This window comes from Euprymna scolopes, chromosome 14 (genome assembly GCF_053919585.1).
Source record: "Euprymna scolopes isolate OS-2025 chromosome 14, ASM5391958v1, whole genome shotgun sequence".
NCBI classification, from domain to species: domain Eukaryota; kingdom Metazoa; phylum Mollusca; class Cephalopoda; order Sepiida; family Sepiolidae; genus Euprymna; species Euprymna scolopes.
Genome location: NC_136495.1, coordinates 76,058,999 through 76,071,476, shown reverse-complemented (window position 1 = coordinate 76,071,476; position 12,478 = coordinate 76,058,999). Strand labels below are relative to the sequence as shown.

At 35.0% G+C, this 12,478-nt stretch overlaps 1 protein-coding gene across 1 annotated transcript in view; it reads left to right on the top strand.

Moving 5' to 3' along the window:
- Nucleotides 1-12,478, top strand: part of LOC145293101 (dynein axonemal heavy chain 3-like) — a 404,365-nt gene that overhangs the window by 374,111 nt on the left and 17,776 nt on the right. The window contains exons 64-67 of the mRNA XM_080139477.1: nucleotides 871-1,014; nucleotides 1,303-1,466; nucleotides 5,761-5,914; nucleotides 8,828-8,956. Coding sequence (XP_079995603.1) covers nucleotides 871-1,014; nucleotides 1,303-1,466; nucleotides 5,761-5,914; nucleotides 8,828-8,956 — 591 coding nt within the window. The remainder of the gene's footprint in view (nucleotides 1-870; nucleotides 1,015-1,302; nucleotides 1,467-5,760; nucleotides 5,915-8,827; nucleotides 8,957-12,478) is intronic.

Sequence of the window (12,478 nt, the reverse complement as noted above, 5' to 3'; positions counted from 1 at the left end):
ACAAATAGTCTTACCATAAACAAAACAATGCACACACCAATGTTGTTTTGCTGGCAATCAGAAAGCATAACGTTATTACATAAAAACTATTCGTCGGTGACAGTGTTACATGCGATATTCATTATCATAATACCGGAAAACCTATAAATGTCGTCAAATCGCATGGAAAAGATAAAATAATTAACAAATAAACTTCCGTATTAAAAATTTAGGAGAAATCTTAATATAAAAGATGCAGATATTTGACGCCGAGCGAAATAATATGTCTCTTATTGACGCCATATTTTAATGTTAGTAAGCGTTCGTTTATAAGGTGAAGAACTGGATTCCGGAATATGAGAATTTTCAGAACTCAGCCAATCAGAATGGATGGACTTTGGCGAGGAGCCTTTAGTATTTATGGTCAGAAATTGAAAAGATTATGTTAGGTCTATGTATGTATGAGCCAGTTAAGGTCAGTGTAATCACAGAATCTGTCGAATGTGTAAAATTCGTCTCGATGATAACTGGTAGCAGTGGCAGGACTAAATATTTAGAGAGAAAAATAGGGACTCCTTCCTTTAAAGATGTTGCGATTGTAATGGTATTGCTCGTAGGATACAATATAGTATTTTATTATCACGACTAAATGTGTCTAAAATGGTGTTCGAAAGCTACATAAGATAGTGGCTATTAGTCCAGATGTATTGAATTTGTATGTGGCATCTGTTGTTGCAAACTTACGATACTTTGGTCCAAAGGGGAATTTCTGCAGTCATTTATTAGATAGTAGAAGATATAGGAGATAAAAGATTGTATTGTGAACAGAAAAAAAGATGCGCACAACATAAAAAAACGTTTTCATTCATTTGAAACCTTGATTCTTTTCAGCCCAAACAATGGAATAAACTGCTGTTTGGCCTTTGTTTCTTCCATGCTTTGGTGCAGGAACGCCGCAATTTTGGACCGCTCGGTTGGAACATCCCGTATGAATTCAACGAATCGGACTTAAGAATCAGCATGCGACAAATGCAGGTAAGTAAAAAGTGTTTCATATTCTTCATCATTCTGTAATTTCGAAATTATTGAAGTCATGAATTCTATAGCAAAGATTACAATTTACAGCATCTAATGTAGACGCCGTCATTTTGTAGGGAGAATGTATTTTGCGGTTTCAGGTTTCGGATTTTCTTGGTTCCCTGTGGTCATGTCATTTCTGTTTTCTTGTTGTTGATGTACTTATTATTAATATTATTATTTTAATCATTATTGTTATTGCCGTTGTTGTTATTGTCTCTTGTTTCTGTAAATCAATGTTAACAGATGTTTTTGAATGAATACGAGGAGCTGCCCCTTCCAGCCCTTCTTTACCTGACGGGTCAGTGCAATTATGGAGGTCGAGTCACTGATGACAAAGACCGGCGACTTCTCATGTCTATCCTCTCCAGTTTCATCAACAAAGAGATTGTTGAAGATGATGATTACAAGTAAGTTTTTTTTTTCAACAATAAATGTCTTGGTGAATTGGAAAACAAGCGGCTCGAAGTCCGCAGCAAACAATGTCGGATAAAAATATTCTATAAAAAAAAGTAGAAATCAATATATATGGCATAAATAGTATACTTTTATAATACTAAAAACAAATGCAAAACAATGAAATAATAACATTTTATTTAATATTTTATGAAAAAAATAATTAAGTGTAATGTGATTTTTTTTTTTTATCTGACACTTTTGCTGCCGACACTCAGCCGCCTTTTCTTCTGATTCACCAATTTCTTTAACAGACATAAATAATTAGAATTGAAAGTTTCGGACGAATAATAATTTCTTGTCGAAAGATTCGATACTTATTTAGAGAATAACCGTTTTTTATCCCATGAATTATTACGCTGACATATTCCGGCAGCTTACGTAAACTGCCGGAATATGGAGAAACGCTCAACTAATGTAGCAGGCGACAGTTAATAAATTGAAAGAAAATATTAGTTTTGATTGTGAAAAAATTAAATTACAAATAAATCATTTTTGTAAAGTCGTCACGATGACTCTAGCGAAACACACCGTGACCGGTTGGAACATTTTTCTTTGAGACATTCGCAAAAAGTACTTTCTTAGAAATCCCCGACAGATAATCGAAAATCTTAAAAAAAAAAAGAACCCATCACCTTACCTTATCAGAATAAAAAATAACCAAAACTAACAAAGAAAAAAAGAAAACATTTTGTCATAAAATATATTTTTTCACGCAATTCCCTAAAAAGAAAACCTCCTTAAAACAGTAACATGTCTTACGGAAAAAAAATATTTCATTAGTTGCTTTTATTTATTTTATAAAATCAAAATATTTATTCATGAAACTTACTATATGTTGATTAAAAAAAAAAAACAACAACTTTAGTTCCATTTTCTCCCTTGAAATTACTATATGACACATTTTCTTTCACGAGTTTTTTTCTCATCGTTTTCAAACTCGATCAGCGCTCAAGCTCAACATATTCTGGTAGCTTACATAAACTACCAGAATATGCCGGCGCAACATCCACAGAAAAATGGGTCGTTCTCTGCATAAATACTAATTCTGTTAAAAACTATCATATGATTCATCAGTAGGGCTATGACAACAGCATATTCTTTTCATTGTTTTGACTCTCGAGTGTATATCCGGCATAGTTAGACACAGTTAATCACCCGAGCACCGCATCACTCTATATAAAAGCATATAAGATATTAGCGGATACACACTCGAGAATCAAAACAATGAAAAGAATACGCTGTTGTCATAGCCCTATTTATCAGATAGTCTTCATTTGCAAAGACAAAAAATATTGCAAATTTCTATATGTACATCAATAAATGTGTAGACATTCATCAGCAAAATTTATTTACTTATTAATACATCTAATCAAATTATCTATTATAAACGGGCAAAAGTTATAGACTTTTGACTTAATAGGAGAGCTTTATGTCAAATTGATGGCTGAATATATTCAGTTTTAATTTTTTTTTATTTGTGCTCATTTTTGCATTAAATACTAGTCCGTTTCAATACCTATTAATCCCTAACTGTGAATCGAACAGATACCAGAACACTTAGTTCGCTGCACCCTATAATAACAAAGCTTCATACAAAATTTCAAACAGATTGGCTTAGTTGTTTTCAAAAATAATAAGATTAAATTCGGCATCGTGGTGACTAATCCCTATTAATCCATAACTGTGCATTGAACGGATGCAATAATACTTAGTTCGCTGCACCTTATAATAACAAAAGTCCTTACAAAATATGAGCTACATCGGTCCAGTAGTTTCCGAGTAAAATGGAATGGACAGACAGACAGACAGACAGACAAACGAACTAAGAGAAATATAATATAGAAATTTGTGATCAAACTACATATTTATTTACATCAACATTGGAAATATTTTTAAAATTTCACCAGCTATGGGCAAATAGCTCCACGACCTTGTGAATGCCTTGGGAAAAGGCAAAGACTAAGGGAGAAAACCCTGACAAACATCCGAATTGGTGTCGCGATAGGCAGATGGTGAAGCACTGCAACACTTTTCCTGCCACTCTTGTAGCTGCACTGGCTCTGACCGTATTGGCTTGCCTTTTTGTCGGACTTTGTCTGCAATATCGGAAAGGGAACTTTGGTAACCAAGTAAACCCAGGTCTCCCGCCCAGCCCTGCATCTGGAGAGGCAACTCCAGTTTCAACTTTTAACTACTACATGCTCCAGATTAGATGCAGAAGCAGAACGTTATTTTCTCCTTGGACAGTAAGATTGCCATCACAATGATATTAGAGTCTAACCGTTTTTCAGTATAGTAGTAAAGTAGTAGAACTAGATCTACCTGATGAACAAGTGAAAATTCAGGCAGATTTGACACTAGAATCTGTCATCCTCTGCTTTGATTTATGACTTTGGTGACATTGATCCAAGATGGGTTGAGCCGATTCCTCCCATAGATCACACAGCATTCTGGATGAACACAGGCCATACATAATAGTCTGCAGCAGCCAAAATAAGTATGGGCAGGCCGTCCCCAAACAAGCAGCTAATGTCATAAACCTGTGGGTTGGAGCTAGGTTCAGTGTCAGCTTTGATGATGTGTAAGCATGTCTTCACTAATTTGGAACTATTGAATCATAGATGAACACCTATGTGTTTCGGTGCACAACATGACTGAATCAATGTAGCTTCCTCTTTAAAAAGCACTTAGTTAAGAGGGATGATCATGCATCATGATCTCTGTCGTAGCAAACAAATACATGCCATACATCAATGGAATAAAAGTTAAAAAACTTTTCTTTGGCGCCATTCCTTTGTGTGTTCTAAGCCAAACCTTCCACGACTTTGTATGCAACTATTGAGCCTTGCTGCTCTAGTTGCCAGGGTAAAAATCTGTAATCCTGCACATTAATGAATAGCTGCAACCAACGAGGAGGACTTATGTAGACCACACAATCCTGAGGTACGATCTTTATGAGCTCTATGCAGAAGTTAGGGCTCTGATAAATATGTAGGAGTTTTCGTCATCAGAATTGGTCGCCCTCTGATCGTCTCTGTCTCTATTTGTAGCAAGCAAAGACATGTCATGCAGAGAACTACAAATGAATGGAATGACAGTGGCAACGTTACTTCTGCAACATTTCTTTGTGTGTTCTGGTCCAGACCTTGCATGAAGCTGCTGAGTCTTGCTGCTCTCACTATCAGGAGTAAAAACCTGCAATTCTGCAGAGATGCAAATAGCAGCAACTAAAAAGGAGAACTTCATGCAGACCAGATAATCCTGCCTGAGTTACAATCTACATGAGATCTCTGTGTTATGTTATTGGCTCCTGGAAAATACTGGCTAGCCTGCTGCATGGCCGATTGTCAGTGTTTAGATTGGAAATATTTCGATTAAAAAGAAAAAGAATGCTTGAATAACAAAAAGAATGTTATCAAAGCGAAATAAATATTTATATATATAAAATTATTAATGTTAAAAAAGTTTCCAAAAATGTTAACTTGGTGAAAAGAATAACTAATATAAATAAAATACGTGACGGAGGTGGATCATCCGATTTGTGTTTTTTGTTAATGACGTAATGTGATAGTTTAGAAATACACGGGCACAGTTAGTTAGTCAGAGAGTTGGAGAGCACGGACAAGGAAGTCCACAGAAGCACTCCTGTAGACACACCAGAGAAATGTAGAGATGCAGCGTTCCGATTTCGAGAAAGGAGATCATCCATGAAAACGAATAAAGGCCATATAAAAATAGAATTCGTTATGGGTTTTCCTTTGAGGAAAGTGTCTTTGATTACAGGACTTCACGACAAAAACAACTAGCAGGAAAAAGAAACGGAGATATATTTACCTTGTCTGGTGTGCAAAGCGGACAAAGATATTTATTCGTTTAGTTCCTAAAGAACCGTATCTAAAATGTATTGTCTCGTTTGTGAACTGCGTGATTGAATATGTATATACACCTATTTCCGTAAGTATGAACATTACACATTATTTAGATGAACACTTTATATGCACACAATTATATAGCATATACATTTTAGATTATACATACAACACATACGTTTATTAAACACTAGAGAGACACGGACGTATAAGAAAAGAAGGACATTATAACCACTGGATGATACACAAGCCCACACGCATACAAGATACACGTATATACAGACTCCAGTTATGCAACATCTGCATAAGTCTCACTTAACAAACAAACAAACAAACAAACAAACAAACTGCAGTACAATTTGTCTTTTTTTTTTAGATTCTCTCCTTCTGGAATTTATTACGCACCTCCAATGGGTGAATATGCAGATTATCTGAACTACATCCGAACTTTCCCACTCATTACTCCACCCGAAGTGTTTGGCCTGCATGAAAATGCTGACATCGCAAAAGACAACAAAGAAACGCAACAAGTAAGAAAAACAAAACTTTATTTTCTTCCTTTTTCACCTTTTACATAATTATAGATATACATAAAAGCTGAACAAAACACTACTAAGTTTATATAGCATATGTGAAAGGCAAAAACTATGGCATTCATTTATTTGATTAGTCAAAGACCACTTACATTTTTTCTTCCAATCAATTTCTTTCTTACGAACATTGTAAAGTGGACGACGACGACGACGACGACGACGATGATGATGATGATGATGATGATGATGATGAGTTCATTAACCCTCCGAGATCGTTGGGGTGCTGCATTATTTGATACAGCGTGTCTTGGGCAAGAATAGCTTGGCAGCTCTCATTAGTCTCCAGGCATCAGAACACACAGAGCACCTAGGATTCTCGAATGGTCACTCATTTTAGTACTGACCAGGCTCAGCATTGCTTAACTTTGGTGATCCAATTAGAACCGATGTCTTAGCGTGATTATGTTGTAGTCATAGATACTGCTACACTATTATTGAATTTAGTATTAATATTTAGTCATTGTTCAGCTGTCTGATGTAAAACTAAGATCAGAAATCAGTAAATTAGTATATAAACAAGCTGGGATGCTCAATTATGCTTAAATACAAATAAAAGCCCATTCTCTGGGTTTTGACTGTGTGACCTTACACGCGACCTTACACGACCTTAAACCTCTGATCGCGGCCCAGTTATGATCTGCAACCTGGTCGGTACAGTTATGATCTTAGCCTTGGTCGATGCCCAATTATGACTATCCTAGTCACCGGGCAATTAATTATGTCGACTGGGCAACCAGGTCTGCCAATCGTTGGTACGTCGCGTCACCCAGTGAGTCCTCGTCAAGGCGTTGGAGGACTCTTCTCGGTTGCACGGTCCTCAAGGCCTGTTCTTCTTGATCGTCTAGTTGGTCGTCCTGTTGACTGGGTGTTCGTTAACAGGAACGGGGTCACAAGTGGCAAGTAAAAGAAATAAAGTTACATGGAACAACAGCACATCAGCAAACAAACTCCGGAGGTTGGTTGATATATAATCTATTTAGGAAATTCATAAATGATTATCTACAGACGTATGTACAATTGAAGATTAAATGGAAGCAAGCAATTGGATTTGTGAATGAGCTTCTTGTTGTTGAAATACTCGGTCGGAGTCGCGGACCGTTGTAATTATCGTTAAGGTGTTCTGGCTGGTCTCTTCCTAGGTCCTCTGAATTCTATTAAGTCGCAAATTGAGCTCTCTGGCGACCAGCGAAGGGGAGAGAAAAGTTGGGTGGCTAGATTCCTCTACCGAGACCTTTATATCTGTCTCTCCAAAGATCTCTCTCTGTCTTCTCTCTTCTTCTATCTGATTAAATCGAGTTTTACAGATCTTATATAGTAAAACCCTTGAATAATGACGACGCCTACGTTCGTCTTCGACCAATCAAATTGATTGATAACAATCCACCTGATTCCTTCTCATTGGTCAATTTGGCTTGTGGCAGGTATTATTTTTCCGCCCCCAATTTCCAAAATCAAATTGACTCCTCCTCAACTTGCCTGACCCCGCCTCCTCGATAATGTTTTTTTTTCATATTATCAACTGATAATCAGAGGAAAATATTATTTTTAGCTTGTAATAGATCACCAGATTTCATCTATTTAAAAATATCCGTTTGATCTCCTTTCCTCTTTGAATTATTTGTTTTGTAAAAACATCCGTGTGATTTAAAAAAAAATATTCTTTACATGTCAGAATTCCCATTAGCGCCCAAAACAATTTGCCAAATGACATTTTTAGATAAGTCATAATTGGAAATAAACACTGGCTTGCTTTTAAAGTCCTTTGTGCATCGGCAGGTTGAGTATTTCCCCAAAATATTCTATTTACGCCCAAAACATATTATCATTCTGAAGTTTCTCAGATAATACATATTAAAAAACAATTCATGTCGAACCTTGGGCTGACGTCATTAATTCTTTTATCAGGCCCGATCTGTTTCGTGTGTGTGTGTGTGTTTCTCAGATCAAAAACGATCCGACATTTCACCTGTCAAACACCACATTTCAAGCCGACCGACATTTCAAATCTCTGTTTCGGAATATTATTGTGTTGGCTCGTTTAGTTCAAACGCGAGCGTATTTTGGTTACAAAATGTTTTAAGTAATCTTTCGCTTTGAAGTTTAGCATGCGATTTCTATTTTTATCCCCCGACCGTATGGTATTTCAACAAGATTTTGACACATAAAAATATTAACTAAAAAAAAAATTTTTTTTTTTCTGTAACCGGCGTTCGCCCGGGATTGAATATTACATTTAACACAAAAAACGTCACATCGACCCTACTGATCTGATGTGGCCCCTCTTTGGTGTTACAACTGATTGCTATTCTTAATTTGATCTCTATTATGATTTTAGTACTGACCAGGCTCAACGTCGCTTCGTTGATCTAATAGGAATCAGTGTGTCTGTGTGATTATATCAGTTATTGTAAATTAATAAGATTGAAAATGGAAACTCTACAAAAATGTTATCCAAAATTTCAGTGTATTAATCAATTAATTAATTAATTCTTTGCCAGTCAAATGACAATCTTACAATTTTTCAAATCGTATCGAGAAAAAAATTATGTACATTTCATTTTTTTTAATTTAATCTAGTTTTCTGTGCCGTTTATTGTAAAAGATTGAAAATGGAAACTCTACAAAATATTATCCAAGATTTTCAGGAAATAAAGAACGTCAATACATAGTGTCTACCTTCTTCATCCGTCAAATGACAATCTTACAAATCATACCTAGAAAAAATCATATGCATTTCATATTTATGTCCGCAATTCCAATCTTGATAAATTTGAATCTTCTTTTTCGTGTGTTTTACTTAATCCCTTGCTTTGAAGTTGTAAAACCCTTTTCTTTGTTTTTATATTTTAGTTGTTTGACAGTATTTTATTGACCTTGCCCCGTGTCAGTGGCGGCACAGGCAAATCCTCTGGGCAACTCATCGAGGACCTGGCAACCGACATCTTACAAAAAATCCCTGACAATTTTGATCTGGAATATGTAAGTGACCTTTCAAAGTTTCAGAAAATTCTCTTCTTGTTATTATCAGTTATTTTTGTTCTGATTTTATATTTCTATACGTCTGTAGAAACAATATTAACGGTGCATTTTTTAAGAAGGTTCTACCAGATCACGTGGGTAATGTGAAATGTGTGCACTGTGACTGGTAATTCTTTTTTTGGTACGCCAGTACGCCAAATTTTAGTTCGCCATTTTGGTATGCCAAAAATCATTAGGTATCATGTGACTTATCAAAATAAAAACTTTCTACAGAAAAAAGTTTATTTTTACATTTTTATCTAGCGTATAAACATAATATTACTTATGAAAACTACGTTTATTATTAAAAAAATCCAATTTATGCGAAGGAGATATATTTGATTTTTTAATTCTAAAACGAAACTTTTTTTTATAGATCTGTGTGAAATATCGGACGAGTGAAATTAATTTCGTCAATAGAGCAATTTCGTACCATTTTTATATCCCATACGAAAGTTGAAACCAACAGATAATGCTACTAAACCCGATATCAAAGATCCTTGTTCTAATTTTGATTAAAATCCATTACATTATTTTGATTTTAGAAAATACCTCAAATTTAAAGCTTAAACTTAAGAGGCCTTAAAACGAAACTTAAATTCAACAAATCTTAATGACGACGAGTGAAACTTAATGCATATCTGAAATATCTGAATATTAAAATACAAAATTATGCCATGTAATGTTCCCTAAAAATCGTGAAAATATTGCAAAGAAGTGGAAATTTGGAGGAATATCTATTAATTAATGTCTGATAGATATTGTTAAAATTTCACAAGAATTGGAGGCATCTGAATATTCTTGGACGGCTTCCACCTCCGTCCCTCATTTCCACTGCTCCATTTATATAAAACTCAGGGATTGACTTTAACCCTCACTTGAAATGGAAGACCCACATCAAATTCGTTGCCAAAATCATTGGAAAGATGGTGGAATCGTTCTACCGCTCCAGAAAGTATTTAACTCCCGATGCAATCTTCTACCTGTTCAAATACGGCCCAAGATGAAGTACTGTCATCACGTCTGCGGTGGAACTCCTAAGAGCACCCTTTTCTGCCTTGACATTGTATACAAAACCGTCTTTGAAATTTAGTGGACGATGATCTTTTTGCTTCCCCACTCCCTCTTTCTAACAGAAGTGATGTTGCATGTCTGTCTCTTCTCTATAGATATCTTCATGGTAGGTGTTTGACTGAGATCCATTCACAACAACTACTTGCCTAGCTAAAACAACCGCCAACAACTTTCCTTACCCATTATCTGTGCCCAAAACAAAACGAAAATTCCATGAGCAGAGTTTTTTCCCCAAGAACTGTCCGTCTGTGGCACACAATACTTTTTGTTTTCTTCCCATCTGACTATAACATGGTTGCCTTCTAAATAAATTCCTATTGAGTTGTCCATTTAGATAATCTAGCCCTACACAAGTTCCACCATGACCGATCTTGTCACACCATTTAACCCTCATCCTTGAATGGCCTCACATTATCCTTCCTTACATCTAGCAAATATCTTCCAAAATTCATGATAATCGGTTAATTAGTTGAGGAGCGAAACCTGTACATATAAATATATAAACATATACGCAAATCTAACTCATATAAACAGTAATAAAATAATTACCAACTGAAAAAAAATAGAAATTAAACACTTTCTTTGGCAATCTATATAATTATAAAACTCAAATGACCTTGTAACGGGTGTTGTAACTCAACATCCAGTTTACGACTTCCGGTTGTGCATGCGTACATAAACATAGACCCATAACAGCGTAAACAAATAAACACAAATCGCTGGCCCGGTTTTGTTCGAACAAACGGACGTCCTTAGAAAAGCGAATATCTTAAATTTATTGAATAAAAAACTTCAAGCAAACGCAAAACGTGATTACAAATAATAATCATCGACCTGTTTCATATATACGATGTATATTATACTAAAGATTCAACGCGACAAGAAAACGTATTGTTTTACTGTGTACGTTTTCAGCACCCCAATTTTTTTTTCACATTTAAATTATCCAAATAAACAATTATTAATACTTTCTGGGTTTTTTTTTTACATCGTTCATTCCCGTATTACATTTAAGTTATTTTAACGCAATTTTCTTACAAATAAATCTACTTTAACCCATTGACAACCATAAGAGCATTTTACAACGGTGATTTACCAACCACCTTCCTTTTTTTTTTAAATTTATTCTCCATTTTTTATACACCTTTCTTAAAAGCATTCATACATTTTCTTCTATAGTACCAACATAAATAAATAACCCCGAAAATATGTTTTTTTTAATTGCGTTACAAATAAATAATCAATGCGACAATAAAACGTATTGTTTACATTTTCAGCATCCCAATTGTTTTCTTGTTTTTTTTTTTGCGTTTAAATTAAAAGATATATCAAAATTTGAATTTAACTTTAAGTATTATGGTATCTGTTCAGTGCACATTTACCTATAAGTATGACAAACCACTTATAATTCAATGACTGTAAGTTTTTTTTTTTCAAAATTAAACAATTATAAACAGAAAGACTCATAGGAATCTATCTCTATTCTTTTTTCATTTTAATATACTTTCATAGAAATGTTTCTGTTATGTCACAAAACCTATTTTCTTTACATCACATGTGTCACGCTCATACATTAATTCCATAGCTAATATAACATACTGACCCAACGGGTCACGGTTAGTCTAGTAATGTAATGATACTTCCAAGGTTTTTTCTTTTTTTCTTTTACTCTTATTCAACCCAAATAAGTCACTTGGACGTAAGGGACTACTATTTGGGACCATATCTACTGGGGCACTATGTGAAGAGATGATCCAGATATTTGCTAACATTACATTTAAATTTCTACAGGTTAGTACAGTAAGGGTAGCAGGAAACAGAAAGAGAAGTCCAAAGTCTAGCAATATGAGGGTAGAAACAATTAGAGCAGGAGGCTTTCATCTTGGGATCTCTACAAGGGGTGGGATTTTACTGCTAGACACATTTGTCGAGGGTATGTACATCGAGGGGATACAAGTGCTCTGAGTTCATCAGAGCACTTTCCATTAACATACTTGTAAAACAGACACAAAATTGTAAAAAACAGACACAACATACTTGTAAAACAGATGCAACATTGTAATGATGGGACGGAGGTTGGAGCTTGGTTGATAGTATGGGACCTTTTAGATTTGAAACTCTTTTTTGGATTCTGCGAGTGAAAAACTAGTGGCAGATGCACCAGACCAGATATGACAATACTCCATTGCATGGACGAATAGAGGCTCTACAGAGATACAGTTGTTTATATATATATATATATATATACATATTTTACAAGGGAGTCACCACTTATCAAGCCCCGAAGATCACTCGAGGATAATGGTTAATGGTAGTGTAGAATTGTTAATTGGTGTATATTGGGTAGAATTTGGATTATTTAAGGGAATGTCTCAACAAGAACTTTTTTACATTGGATTTGAAGACTAC